At 40.0% G+C, this 15,266-nt stretch overlaps 1 protein-coding gene across 4 annotated transcripts in view; it reads left to right on the top strand.

The window, feature by feature from the left end:
* The window catches only part of sts (steroid sulfatase (microsomal), isozyme S), a 55,845-nt gene that overhangs the window by 31,486 nt on the left and 9,093 nt on the right, over positions 1-15,266 (top strand). For 3 of the 4 annotated variants that reach the window (XM_063466727.1, XM_063466725.1, XM_063466726.1), the window contains 2 exons: positions 9,897-10,056; positions 10,305-10,426. In XM_063466727.1, coding sequence (XP_063322797.1) covers positions 9,897-10,056; positions 10,305-10,426 — 282 coding nt within the window. Of the gene's footprint in view, positions 1-9,896; positions 10,057-10,304; positions 10,427-10,696; positions 11,229-15,266 lie in introns of those variants that run through there. The other variant, XM_063466728.1, reaches the window with a different exon arrangement.

Below are 15,266 nucleotides of genomic sequence, written 5' to 3'. Positions count from 1 at the left end.
CGTTGAACCCAGAGTTGGATAGGAGCTCGGGTACTGATCTCTCTCATCCTAAAAGTAGGCAAACTATTCAACATTTTATGAAAGAACTTGATCTGAGGGATATTTGGCGGGATATGAACCCTAAGGTCTTAAAATACTCCTGCTATTCACATACACATAAATCATACTCGCGTATTGATTACTTTTTAGTTTCTACCAATTTGAGTTATAAAATAAAGGACTGTCACTATGATAATATTTTAATATCTGACCACTCGCCAAACTCGTTAATATATGAGGATCTGAGACTGAAGAGAGATCCCCCTAGGTGGAGATTTAAACAAAAGTGGCTCCTGGACCCAGAATTTATATCTTTCATAGATAACCAAATAAACATATTTTTTGATACTAATAGGGATGAAACATCACCCTGCTCAAGATGGGAAGCTTTTAAGGCCTACATAAGGGGTCAGATTATTAGCTTCACAAGTTATAGAGCAAAGCAAACTTATCAGGAAACAAAAAAGTTGGAGGCAGAGATTGAGGTGCTTGAGGGAGAATATTTTCAAAGTTTTTGTCCAAGAGTCCATCAAAAGCTTCTGTTACTAAGAACACAGTATAATGAACTTTCTGCTTCTAAGGCAGCCTCACATCTTTTACGTCTTAAACAGACATTCTATGATCAAGGGGAAAAGCCCGGGAAATTATTAGCCTGGCGCCTCCGTCAATTACAGAATGAGAAAAACATTGCCTCAGTTGAAAACAGTGACGGACAGGTTATTGTCGACCCTCTAGGAATTAATGAAACTTTTAAGGTTTTTTTTGAAAAGTTATATAACTCAGACATAACACACATGGGACAAGAGCAAGATCTCTTCTTGGATACCCTTCAGTTGCCCAGCATTTCAGGACTAATGAGCGCAGATCTTGATACACCTATAACAAAGGAGGAGATATCTGTAGCAATAGACCATTTGAAAGTAGGTAAAGCCCCAGGCCCAGATGGGCTGCCGACAGAAATTTATAGGGCATTTAAAACTAAACTGCTGTCCCCTCTTTTTGACATGTTTTCGGATTCATTTGAAAAGGGAATCCTTCCGGTTTCATTAAGAGGGGCCCTGATAACTTTATTGCCCAAACCTGGTAAACCGTGCAATAAATGTGGTAACCTGAGACCGATAAGTCTTCTTAATGTGGATCTCAAGATACTTTGCAAAATTTTGGCTCGAAGACTGGAGAGATCTTTACCTGATCTAATTGCCTGTGATCAGAATGGGTTTATTGCGGGCAGACAGGGATTTCATAATGTGAGGAGAGTGTTGGATATTCTTCATAGTCAGGAGGGAAAACCGGACACTGCTCTACTATCATTAGATGCCGAAAAGGCCTTTGATAGAGTTGAGTGGCCCTATTTATTTGAAATATTAAAAAGATTTGGCTGTGGGGATAATTTCTGTCGGTGGATTAGACTTTTATATAATGAGCCATATGCTGAAATACTGACAAATGGAATTATATCTAAGCCGTTTGAAATTAAACGGGGCTGTAGGCAAGGGTGCCCTTTGTCCCCTTTATTGTTTATTTTAGCAACTGAACCGTTTGCCATTGCAGTGCGGTCCCATAAGAGCATAACTGGTCTATCGGTAAACCAACAGGAACACAGAATTGCCTTGTTTGCAGATGATGTTATTCTTTTCTTGAAAATGCTGAAGGAGTCTATCCCAGCCTTGCTGGATCTACTACACGTATTCGGACGGATATCAGGATATAAAGTGAACAAAGAAAAATCTTCACTAATGATACTTAACTCAGGAGAGAGGGAGGGTGCTGGAAATCCTTTCCAATTCAAAATGGTAGACTGTTTTACTTATCTGGGGATTAAGATAGTGCCATGTTTGAGAGATATTGTTGGAGTTAACTACACCCCTATGGTAGACTCAATCACCTCATCCCTAGATAGATGGAAGCCCTTGCCCTTGTCACTTATAGCGAGAATTAATGTTCTCAAATTAAACATAATGCCCAAACTTTTGTACCTGTTCCAGAACATCCCATTGTCACCCCCTGCTAACTTATTTTCACACCTGAAGACAATTTTTGTACGCTTTTTGTGGAATGATAGACGACCAAGGCTCCGTTTATCACTTTTGTACTTACCGTATGACAGGGGAGGCCTCAAATGTCCCAATCCACTTTGGTACTATTGGGCAGCCCAATTGAGGACTATGATGTATTATTTTACAGATAAATCCCTCCCGCCTTGGACAAATATGGAAAACAGTTCAGTGCCTCTTCCCCTTCCCCAGTACCTATACTCAGCGAAAGTCAAAATGTTGAAAAAACAGACAAAAAATCCTATAGTCAGAAATATGATTATGATCTGGTATCAGGTTAAAAAATACCTGGGTGAACCCACCTCCTTCGCACGCCTTAGTCCAATATGGGGTAATCAATTTTTCCCTCCAGGCAGAGCAGACCCTGGTTTTAGGAAGTGGGCTGACAAAGGCTTAAAGACAATAGGGGATCTCGCGGGATCAGAGGGTGAGATTTTGATGTCATTTGAGGAGTTGATTTCCAAGTATGATATCCCATGCAAACATCGGTTTAAATATCTACAAGTGAGAAACTTTATTAGATCATCTCAAAATCAGTGTTTGTCAATCCCTCCGTTTTCCACTCTGGAAACAGAAATGAAAAGAGATTGCTTTGGAAAAGGAATAATCTCCAAATTATATAATATGTTAGTAGAGGGATCCCCTGAATCTTCTTTAGGAAAACTTAATGCTTGGAGGGAAGATCTACGGGAGGACTTATCCTCCGAAGACTGGGAGAAGGCATGTGCTGAAGCACAAACACAAACTACCAGTACTCGTCTCAAAGTATTGCAATATAATTGGCTAATGAGGACGTATGTGACTCCAGAAAAGCTTAATAAGTATAATGGTGATACCCCAGACTTGTGTTTCAGGTGCGGTGAGGAGAAAGGGACGTTTTTCCACTGTGTCTGGGAATGCAATAAAGTACAACGGTTTTGGAAAGAGATTAAACAAGCTCTGGATACTATTTTGGGTACACGATTAGCTCTTGACCCTAAACTTTTTATTTTAGGGTTATATCCTGATGGACATCTTATGTCTAGAAAAGTAATTACCGCCCTGGACCTATGTTTACTGCTGGCAAAAAGAGTCATAGCACTCTCATGGAGGAAGACCAGTAAACCAAAATACATTAACTGGATTAAGGAATTGTCCACAACTTTACCTATGGAAAAAATCACTTACATTATCAAGGGGAAACTACCACTTTTTCAAAACATCTGGGGTTCCTTTATGCAATATATGGGAAATATGGATCTTGGCAGTATGGTGGATGGGGCAGATGGGGTGTAAATGTTGGTGGTCCTCTGCAGTTTCCTAAATTAATGTTTTTTATACTTGATCTTTAATGCTGTGTGATTTATACATTTGAGTTTGTAACTTTGAACCATGCACAATAGTGTAACCGAGTTGGTGTTGAGCAACCCTTGGAAATAGAGAAGCTTATTATTATAATTATTGTTATTATTGTATGTATTTTTTTTTTTTTGGGGGGGGGGTTTGTGGTTTTTTTTTTTTTTTTCTTTTCTCTTCCTTTGTTTGACTGAGTTATTATTTACGGGTCATATAGTTTGTACTTCCACTTCACTGTTGCTCTCTAACATCTTATAAGTGTTTGATTTGCCAGGGAGGGCGAGTGACTGTTGTACAATAATTTAGCTGCCCTGGATGTTCTCTTTGCTGTGGAAGCACTCCAATTTCTGTATGTAATTTTGAAACGCAATAAAGATATTGTTGGAAAAAAAAAATTAATGGTGGTTCAGTCTATGTAAGTATCCTGTCATCCAATCAGGATCACAAATGCCTCAATGTGGCAACATCAGTATAACCTCTCAATTGTCCATGTCCATAACACCAATAAGAGATTTAACCCAAAGGCTGGAGTCATATTATTACATTTTATAGAGGAGTATTGATGATACATTTTCATTAATATGGCTGTCATAACCTTTCAGGCAGACTGGACTCACATGCCAGACTGCAAACTAAAAATTTCAGTATTTTATTAATAAGATAATTACAGGATAACAGGGAAAGCAATGATACAGGCTTGGGTGTCTGTTAGTGAAGTTCAAGAAAACAAGCAAATCTTTATTTTAGCCCTCCCAATCCACGAGACCCTCTGACATCCATAACTCTTGTTATTGGTCAGGCCTTTGTTCTCCAACTTAGTCCATGGGAGGCCAATTTGAGTAGATTTCCACAAACATTGCCACAGATGCATGTGATGGTGCACAGAAGGGACAGAGACCTCACCTTCTATGGCTGGGAATAGTGGGCGGTGATAGCCCAGAGCTGACTCGAATGGGGCCAGAGCTGTTGCTGTGGAGGTCATGGAGTTGTGACCGGTGACCTTCTTTTCTGTGCGTCTTTGCTGACTTCATGAAAGCCAAATTAGGATATCCACATGTTTTAAGAGCCTCCTTTACATGTGTGTGTTCCCTCTTTTTCCCTTCTGGCTCAGAGGGAACATTTTCTGCCCGGTGTTGTCGGTTCCTGATTACTCCAAGTCTGTGTTCCAGAGGGTGATGGGAGTCAAAGAGGAGAACATCCTCTTTGACTCTTAAAACGTGGTTATCCTAATTGGGCTTTCATCAAATCAGCAAAGATGCACAGAAAAGAAGATCAGACACCAACGAGGGAGAGTCAGGAGGACAAACACAATAAAATTCCCCTTGGGGACACTCCCATAGGGCTTGAAATCTGGGACTCTCCACCAGTTGTTCTTAGAACTGAAGAAGCTTCTCGGATGACACGTCGTCAAGAAACGTAAAGAAGTCCAGTCCATTTGTCTCTGAACCATCCACCAGTATCCCCACTTTTGCTGGTGGTCACACCAGGCAGGTCACTTGGCTTCAACAAAGACAAAAACCTAAGCTTCTTTCTCTGCCATTCCTTCAAGGAAAGGTGAGCTCTCCTGAGCTGCACTGGCTCGGTGGGGCTTTCCCTACAAGTGTGTACAGTGCTGGACCCAGAAGCAGAGGGCCAAGCGGCGCGAGCTGCCGATGTGGAGATGCTTGTTGAGTTCTGTCAGGAGTTGTAGTTTGTAGTTTTTTCTCCATTGCGTTTACAAAGCTGGTTATTGATCTAATAAGTACACAAACCAAGGCTTCAAAACAGGTGGACTCATTGTGGGAAGCCAGTTTGTTTTTTGTTTGGTCATTTAATGAATGAAAAAGGCCCCTTGTAAGGCATGACTAACGCTTTAGTTTGAGCAGACACAGGAACCAGGCTAATTTAGAAGAAACATCAGGAAACGAATGAGACTATGGTAGCAAGTAGCGCTGAAGCAGTTCCCCACAGTTTTGGGGAGGGGGCAGCCACATTGTGGATGTGGAGGATGTGGAGTTTCTGGACTTGACAACCAGGGTGGTGATGGGGTAACTTTGCCGAGTGTGTTTATATGTCATTTCACTGCTACAGTATTATGTTTTCTTCCCAGTGACAGCTAAAGACCGAAAAATTTGCACCTCAGTAGTTTTATAGGAAGCTCCTGAAGTAGATTATGTAAACAGAATATAATCGAGTAGCATTTGTACAACGTGTTTCTAGTCTTACTGAGCACTAAAGGTGCTTTACAATATATTACAATATGTACCAGTTATAAGCATTTACATTTAAAAGACTGGCTGCCTTAGAAAATGACCTGCAAGCAAACAGAGAAACAAAGAAATATTTAAGTGGTTTAAATTGAGTTGCTTTTAGAGTCAGTACACTGGAATAAACAGCTGCAGGAAGCACACAGAACTCAGATCATTGCCTCTGAGCTTTGCTTCGTTCTGTTTCCTTCAGGAACATTCACAAGTAATTATGAGACAATGAAGCTCTGCTGTTGGATGTGCCGAAAATATGGGCAGAAATCTGTGCCATCAGAAACTGAATTTGAATAAGTTAAATTTGAATTTGAATTGCTCAGATTGAATTTGAATTGTAACTTGAATAAATGCTTTTGAAAACTGAATTTGAATTAGTCTAATTTGAAATTCAATTTATTGGTTTGAAAATGATCATCACTAAATTGAAATTGAATTTTATATTTTGAAAATGAATTGATTTGCTTTGAAACTGCATTTTATCCTTTAAAAATTCAGCTCTCGAATAATTTCAGTTTCACTTCTCACCATTCAGTTTCAGTTCTACAATTCAATTTCAGTTCCAAAATTCAGTTTTTTGGAACTTACATCCGGTTCCAGTTCAAGCGCAGATTAATAGAACTACGTTTTACTAGCGGACTGAAAGTGTTACTGACGGGAATCTACAGCGTCTTGAGCTCAATTAAGACTTCAGAAGTCATTCGTCATGTCGAATGACCAGCGGATAAACTCTCAGGTTGGTAATAAATGTATTACATGTATAAGAACAAGCGTCATGTTAACAAATGATAGCCGTACGGTAACTTTTATGCTTATTGTAGCTGTTAGCTAAAAACGCTAATTTAGCGTAGTTTGCCCTGAATTCCGCTTTGACAAACAAATATGATCGACTGTTTCTAGTAGAATTCCAAAGTTGTCATCTTGTACCCTGTCAGAGCCCTGTATGCTTGCAGAGACCCCTACAGTAGGGAAACATGCAAAACAGCGTCCAAACCTTTGTATTTGAGCTTTATTTATGTCTTACACAGCATCCCAACTCTTTAGCTAACTTAATAACTTTAGCTAAAGTGAATAGTTAGTCTAATTTATTAGTGCAGCATTACTGGATCACCTCTGTTTGAAGTGATATAATATGATATACAACTGTCACTGAAACAGCAAACTTTGTAAATAAACAAACAACACTTCTCATTCTCTAAACGTTTGGGCACAGCTGTAGATTACACTATCAGTGCTTGTTCACTCTTGACAAGAATTACATTTCTAAATTCTCTTTGTTCATTTACAGGTAAACAATATCTAATATTTTATCTAAATGACTGCTTTGTCTTTGAAAAGGTGAAGAGCCTGAGGCCGGTGACAGTCCAGTCTAAGTACATCCTTACGGTGGCTCACAGGACAAGGCCACATTCCTGTCCTGCCAGAAGAGAAGAGAAACTTCAGAGTCTTCATGCAGTTCAACCACACCTGTCATATTCCGTATGACAGGGGTCTCAAACTCCAGTCCTCGAGGGCCGGTGTCATGCAACTTTTCCATGCCCTCGAGGACTGGAGTTTGAGACCCCTGCCGTATGGTGTTCATGCTGTTTTCTACCCCACAGTTACAGCATGTCTGACTGCCTGTTCAGGATATGCAAAAATATATGATGAGTTTAAGCATGTGATGACTAAGGCCTTCCATTATGGTGTTTGTCATTACGTCACAGACATCTGGATGATCATTTGGAATAAACTAAAAACTGAAAACTTGTTACTTCATCTTTTATCTTTATTATTATTATTGTTCTTATTTTACATTTTTCATTGTTAGGCATTAGGTTTATTTATAGTAGTCCTTTCCAACTTCTTTCCCTCTTCCATGTTACTGTGTCAGCATCTATTTGGGTTTGGAAGTGGAACAGAAAGTAAGGAAATCCAAAGTGCCATTAAAACCAGGAGAGGTTCTTATATTTCAGAAGAAGGGATTAATTCAAAAGAAATGACCTCAATGCCATATTTTATTTAGGAACCCTAGAGAGCACTTTGCAAAATAACACATTCTTATAATTTCACCCTCAGATGAGCCAAACTACGACTGTCAGGGAAGGTGATGTAGGTACAGAGCATGTGAGAGTGGTGAAGTTAATATCTCTTGTCTAGATGAAGGCACAAGAGGGATCAATGGCAAGGCGTAGAGATTCAGTATCTTCAGTCTTCAGTGGACACTCCATTTCTGGCACAAAACACCTGTAAAAGATGGTTGATTTAGGAGGTGACCCGACAACTTCAGCCTGTCAAACATAGCAATGGAGCAGTATGTTAAAAAAAACAACCTAATTAAGCATGCACTCAGTACCCTAAGAATTATTATGGTAGTTAAACACAGTGATAGTTGTATATCATATTATATCACTTTAAACAGGTGATCCAGTAATGCTGCACTAATAAATTAGACTAACTATTCACTTTAGCTAAAGTTATTAAGTTAGCTAAAGAGTTGGGATGCTGTGTAAGACATAAATAAAGCTCAAATACAAAGGTTTGGACACCGTTTTGCCTGTTTCCCTACTGTAGGGGTCTCTGCAAGCATACAGGGCTCTGACAGGGTACAAGATGACAACTTTGGAATTCTACTAGAAACAGTCGATCATATTTGTTTGTCAAAGCTAAATCCAGGGCAAACTAGGCTAAATTAGCGTTTTTAGCTAACAGCTACAATAAGCATAAACGTTACCGTACGGCTATCATTTGTTAACATGACGCTTGTTCTTATACATGTAATACATTTATTACCAACCTGAGAGTTTATCCGCTGGTCATTCGACATGACGAATGACTTCTGAAGTCTTAATTCAGCTCAAGATGCTGTAGATTCCCGTCAGTAACACTTTCAGTCCGCTGGTAAAACGTAGTTCTATTAATCTGCGCTCGTTTACTCTTGAACCGGAACCGGATGTAAGTTCCAAAAAACTGAATTGTAGAACTGAAACTGAATTGTAGAACTGAAACTGAATGGTGAGAGTGAAACTGAAATTATTCGAGAGTTGAATTTTTAAAGGATAAAATGCAGTTTCAAAGCAAATCAATTCATTTTCAAAATATAAAATTCAATTTCAATTTAGTGATGATCATTTTCAAACCATAAATTCAATTTCAAATTAGACTAATTCAAATTCAGTTTTCAAAAGCATTTATTCAAGTTACAATTCAGATTCAATCTGAGCAATTCAAATTCAAATTTAACTTATTCAAATTCAGTTTCTGATGGCACAGATTTCTGCCCATACGAAAGCTCCATATCAAAAAATGTTAGCAATATTACTCTTAATTTTATTCACATTCACTAGTCTGTTTTAACGCAGTCAGCAGCAGACCCGTGTCAGTGATTTTGTTGGGGCTCAGCAGGTTTGATTCAAAGAGCAGTGAGTTTTTTGTAAGGCAGCCACTCGCTGCCCTGCCCTTTTATCTCTGCAGGATGCGAGTCTTAAGAAGCCAGTTCAAATCAAATTAAATCAATTTATTTATATAGCACTTTTCACAGGATAAAAACCACAAAGTGCTTCACAGTAATATAAAACAGAAATACATAAAATACATTAATAATCAAACATACAGCACAAATCTAATTAAAAGCCAATCTAAATAAATGAGTCTTAAGCTGCTTTTTAAAAGAATAAATACAATCAAGGTAACGTAAAGATGGAGGGAGAGCATCTTTAGTCTTTAGTTACTAAGCCAGCACTGTTTTCACACTACACATGCTGAGGTAATGCTTAATGTATGGTACATTAAGCTATGCCAGCATAGCTCTCAACACTTACCCAGGAATGCAGTTACACATTGCAGTGCTGCAGACCACTACAACTGTAATACATTTGATTGGTATGTGCTGTAAACACAATATATTGATTTCCACTGGGATTTTAACTTAATGAAGGAAAACGCAATAGCCTGTAGTGTAAGTCTAGCTTATGTTGGTAAAATAGGTGGTACTGTGCCGTTATGCTCTCTTGTGTTTCAAATGTTGTTTAAGATTTATGAGCTCCAAGTTCAACATGATCAGCTCATTTGTAATCGTGATGGCAGAGCACTGCAGACATACCGGCAGAGTAAATGTAGACAATGACGGTACCACCTGTGGAGACGGCTCAGTGGGGATTTGGTGTAGTACTATAATTTAGGCTTAACTGGTAGCCGGATGAGAATTGTTTTCATGACTTCTTGTTCTTTTTTTTTTTTTACCGAGCAGCAGGGAAGTCCACGAATTGGGAGGGAGGAATCAGGGTCCCTGGAATTTTACGTTGGCCCGGTAAAATCCCTGGTGGCAGACAGATAGATGAGCCCACCAGCAACATGGACCTGTTTCCTACTGTGGTGCAGCTGAGTGGAGCTTCAGTCCCAGAGGACAGGTGAGGCTGCTCAGCGGTGAGACTGTGCTCCTTCCTTATGTCAGTCAAAACAAGTGCAGCCTGAAATCTAGGTCACATTTAAAGAAAGGAGAGGCAGTGAGAGTGATTCACTGGGCTCACAGTCAGGGAAATCCTGGATGTGAGCAGAGGAAACATGTTTTCTAATGAACAGTGGGGTGTTAAGGTAATCCAGAGGCTTTGATCAGTTTCAGCCACCATTGTAATTCATGTTCACTTTCTTTCTGCAGGGAGATAGATGGTCATGACCTCATGGATTTGCTACAGGGGAGAGCTGAAAGTTCCAAGCATGAATTTCTCTTCCACTACTGTAATGCCAACTTGAACGCTGTCAGATGGCATCCCCAAAACAGTAAGTGTGCAACAGAGAAAGATGGATGGATGTAACCATCATGACATAATCTTAGCAAGCATGGTTAGCAAGCTGTATTGATAACCTCTACCGTTTGTTGACAAGTGCAAACACACTTTGCACCAGGTCAGGCAGCATTTTTAACTTACCCTGCAGGGTCAGGTTCAGTCTGTCCAAGTGACACAGCATGTCGACCAAAAAGACCAGATCCATAGTCCACTTGAGGTCCGAGAGCTCAGGATAGTCCTTGTTCTTCTCTACCATTAACAGTTTCACGGCATCCAAAAGCTCAAAGAAGCGAGAGAGTACCTGGGTTTATGACAGCCACCTCACAGTGCAGTGCAGCAGCAGGTCACCTGGAAGCCCCGGGTCCAGCTCAGCGATGAGATTCTTGAATTGCCTGCGGTTAAGCGCATGTGTGTGGATGGAGTTGATGATTTCCATCAAGGGCTTCATGACGTTGTCTAAATTCAATGATTTAGACACGAGTTGCTCCCTGTGGATGATGCAGTGGAAATTCCAAAAAAGGGTAACCAAACGTGAAACATGGGGAGAGCACAGAAATAGAAACTCCAAGCTTCGTCAGAGCTCTACTGAGCCAACAATCCCTTTAACGTTAACTAGTAATGACTTCATGAACTTCTTCAGAAATAAAATTTTTATCATTAGAGAAAAAATTACCAATAATCATCCCACAGATGTAATATCGTCTACAGCTACTTTTAGTACCATTGATGTTAAGTTAGACTCTTTTTCTCCAATTGATCTTTCTGAGTTAACTTCAATAATTACTTCCTCTAAACCATCAACGTGTCTTTTAGACCCCATTCCTACAAAACTGCTCAAAGAAGTCCTGCCATTAATTAATTCTTCAATCTTAAATATGATCAATCTATCTCTAATAATCGGCTATGTACCACAGGCCTTCAAGGTGGCTGTAGTTAAACCTTTACTCAAAAAGCATCTCTAGACCCAGCTGTCTTAGCTAATTATAGGCCAATATCCAACCTTCCTTTCATATCAAAAATCCTTGAAAGAGTAGTTGTCAAACAGCTAACAGATCATCTGCAGAGGAATGGCTTATTTGAAGAGTTTCAGTCAGGTTTCAGAGCTCATCACAGCACAGAAACAGCTTTAGTGAAGGTTACAAATGATCTTCTTATGGCCTCTGACAGTGGACTCATCTCTGTGCTTGTCCTGCTAGACCTTAGTGCTGCGTTCGATACTGTTGACCATAATATCTTATTAGAGCGATTAGAACATGCTGTAGGTATTACAGGTACTGCACTGCAGTGGTTTGTATCATATCTATCTAATAGACTCCAATTTGTTCAAGTAAATGGAGAGTCCTCTTCACCCACTAAGGTCAATTATGGTGTTCCACAGGGTTCAGTGCTAGGACCAATTCTATTTACATTATACATGCTTCCCCTAGGCAGCATCATTAGAAGACATAGCATAAATTTTCACTGCTATGCAGATGACACGCAGCTCTATCTGTCCATGAAGCCAGGTAACACACACCAATTAGTTAAACTGCAGGAATGTCTTAAAGACATAAAGACCTGGATGGCCGCTAACTTCCTGCTTCTTAATTCAGATAAAACTGAGGTTATTGTACTTGGTCCTGAAAATCTTAGAAATATGGCATCTAAGCAGATCCTTACTCTGGATGGCATTACCTTGGCCTCCAGTAATGCTGTGAGGAACCTTGGAGTCATTTTTGACCAGGACATGTCCTTCAAGGCACATATTAAACAAATATGTAAGACTGCTTTCTTCCATTTGTGCAACATCTCTAAAATTAGAAATATCCTGTCTCAGAGTGACGCTGAAAAACTAGTTCATGCCTTCATTACTTCCAGGCTGGACTACTGTAATTCGTTATTATCAGGATGTCCTAAAAACTCGCTGAAAAGTCTTCAGTTAATCCAAAATGCTGCAGCAAGAGTACTGACAGGGACTAGAAAGAGAGAGCATATTTCTCCTGTATTGGCTTCCCTTCATTGGCTTCCTGTTAAATCCAGAATTGAATTCAAAATCCTGCTCCTCACTTACAAGGTCTTAAATAATCAGGCCCCATCTTATCTTAATGACCTTGTAGTACCATATCACCCTATTAGAGCACTTCGCTCTCGCTCTGCAGGCTTACTTGCTGTTCCTAGAGTATTTAAAAGTAGAATGGGAGGGAGAGCCTTCAGTTTTCAGGCCCCTCTTCTGTGGAACCAGCTTCCAGTTTGGATTCGGGAGACAGACACTATCTCTACTTTTAAGATTAGGCTTAAAACTTTCCTTTTTGCTAAAGCATATAGTTAGGGCTGGACCAGGTGACCCTGAATCCTCCCTTAGTTATGCTGCAATAGACGTAGGCTGCCGGGGATTCCCATGATGCATTGAGTTTTTCCTTTCCAGTCACCTTCTCACTCACTATGTGTTAATAGACCTCTCTGCATCGAATCATATCTGTTATTAATCTCTGTCTCTCGTCCACAGCATGTCTTTCATCCTGTTTTCCTTCTTTCACCCCAACCGGTCGCAGCAGATGGCCGCCCCTCCCTGAGCCTGGTTCTGCCGGAGGTTTCTTCCTGTTAAAAGGGAGTTTTTCCTTCCCACTGTCGCCAAAGTGCTTGCTCATAGGGGGTCATATGATATGATTGTTGGGTTTTTCTCTGTATTTATTATTGTGCGATCTACTGTACAATATAAAGCGCCTTGAGGCGACTTTTGTTGTGATTTGGCGCTGTATAAATAAAATTGAATTGAATTGAATTGAATCGTTAACAATAATCAAGAAGTATAAATCAAACACAAAACACAGGGTCACTTGCCCCTACTGGGAAACTTTGCGGTATTTTCATCTCACGCACATATGCATTTGACGGAAATACAGTATTGAACACGCAGATTAAAAAAAACACAAACACAAACTTTGATATAAACGTAAGAGCTGCATGAAAGCAGGCAAAGAGCTGCATGAAAGCAGGCAAAGAGCTGCATGAAAGCAGGCAAAGAGCTGCATGAAAGCAGGCAAAGAGCTGCATGAAAGCAGGCAAAGAGCTGCATGCGGCTCAGGAGCTGCAGGTTGGCCACTCCTGAAATAGATTAATAAACTACTTAAAATGTAACCTACCAAACTAAAGGACAAAGTTGTTGGCTCACTTTGTACCAGACAGATACACACTCTGCTATTTGAGGCCATATTTCTGGTGCTATTTGAAGTCAACATACAAAGATGAAAAGAGGCTGGCTTCCTCAAAAGAACAATCATCCAAAGCAGACTTAAATATTTGTAACAGTCCCCTGGCCTGAATATCAGAGAAGGTCTCAGGGGAGATCTGACACAGCAAGACAGTCTGAAAAGATCTCTCAGCTGAAGTGAACTGCAGGAGTGGCAGCTTAAAATTATTAACTGCCACAAAAAGTGTTTACAGGCTGGAGCGTGAATGGTGGAAACCAGGATCGGAATGATTTGATCATAACTTTTAAAGACAGCAGTTTGGCCAAAGGGCCCGACCACTGCTGATCTGTATCACACGTATTAAGGCACACTGAAACATATACAATATTGCTACACATTATAGAAAAAAAAAGGCGGGGGGACAGGGATAGCTCAGTAGGTAGAGTGGTTGCCCCATGATCGGAAGGTCGGGGGTTCGACTCCACTGAACGGCTACCCTGAGGTACCCCTGAGCAAGGTACCGTCCCTACACACTGCTCCCCGCTGCATTGGTGGCTGCCCACTGCTTCCTAATTAATTAATTAATTAGGAGTAATTTCCCTACAGGGACTAACACATACACGTGTTTGGAGTTACAATTTAAAAAGTGAAAGCATGAAACCAGCAGGCGATGTGAGCCATCACATGGACCAAATGATACAAGTGCATGGATGAAAACAACTTCAGATGGCGATGGTTTTACCGTCACTGTTGCTAACGACAACACGTAAAAACAGGCGCTTGTCCGTCCGTAGTGTGGTTATATTAAATATAAGAGAAAGAGAGAACTTTAACAAATTAATATAGCCACTACAGTGACCATCAAAACCATGAAAAAATATTGCTGTAAACAGTTTATTTTACGACACCACGAAGCAAACGATAGACGTTTTTATATCGTCATCCGATATAGATCGTTATATCGAACAGCCCTAGTTGTTAGCATTGTGTGCAGAGTGTGAGTTTAACTGATAATTCTATGGGTGTGAATGGTTGTCTGCCTGTAAGTGTTAGCTCTGCGACAGAGTGGCGGCCTGTGCAGGGTGTACCCTTTGTAATGTACCATGTCAGGTCATGAAAAAATAACCAGCAAAGGAAAATGGAAAATGTGTTTCTCTTGTGACATTACCAATAAGTTTGATGTGTCACATGGCCCTCTTCCTATTGAAAAAACACAAGTTGTATCCAAGATGGCCGACTTCTAAATGGCCACCATGGTCACCACCCATCTTGAGGAGTTTGCCCCCTCACAGATACTAATGTGCCACAAACAGGACTTTAATATCACCAACCATTCCCATTTTATTACGGTGTATCCATATAAACGACCCACCCTGTAGTTTTCAAACCATATGTGACTGAAGTATTTCAGCTTTCATTTAAGGGGTTTTACAAACATGCATTAACTGAATTACAGCCACTTTCATACAGAGGCCTAAAATTAATTAGGTAGTTAAATGTGAAAAAGTATTTGCCGCATCCTGTTTCAGATCATCAAACAAATTTTAATATTAGACAAAGATAAAGTAAATACAAAATGCAGTTTCCACATGATGATTTAGGAGAAAGAAACTAAACCTACCTGGCCATAGCTATAAAAGTAATCCCCCTCTCTTGTTAAAT

This window comes from Pelmatolapia mariae, linkage group LG23 (genome assembly GCF_036321145.2).
Source record: "Pelmatolapia mariae isolate MD_Pm_ZW linkage group LG23, Pm_UMD_F_2, whole genome shotgun sequence".
NCBI lineage: Eukaryota > Metazoa > Chordata > Actinopteri > Cichliformes > Cichlidae > Pelmatolapia > Pelmatolapia mariae.
This window is presented reverse-complemented; position numbering and strand designations above follow the sequence as displayed.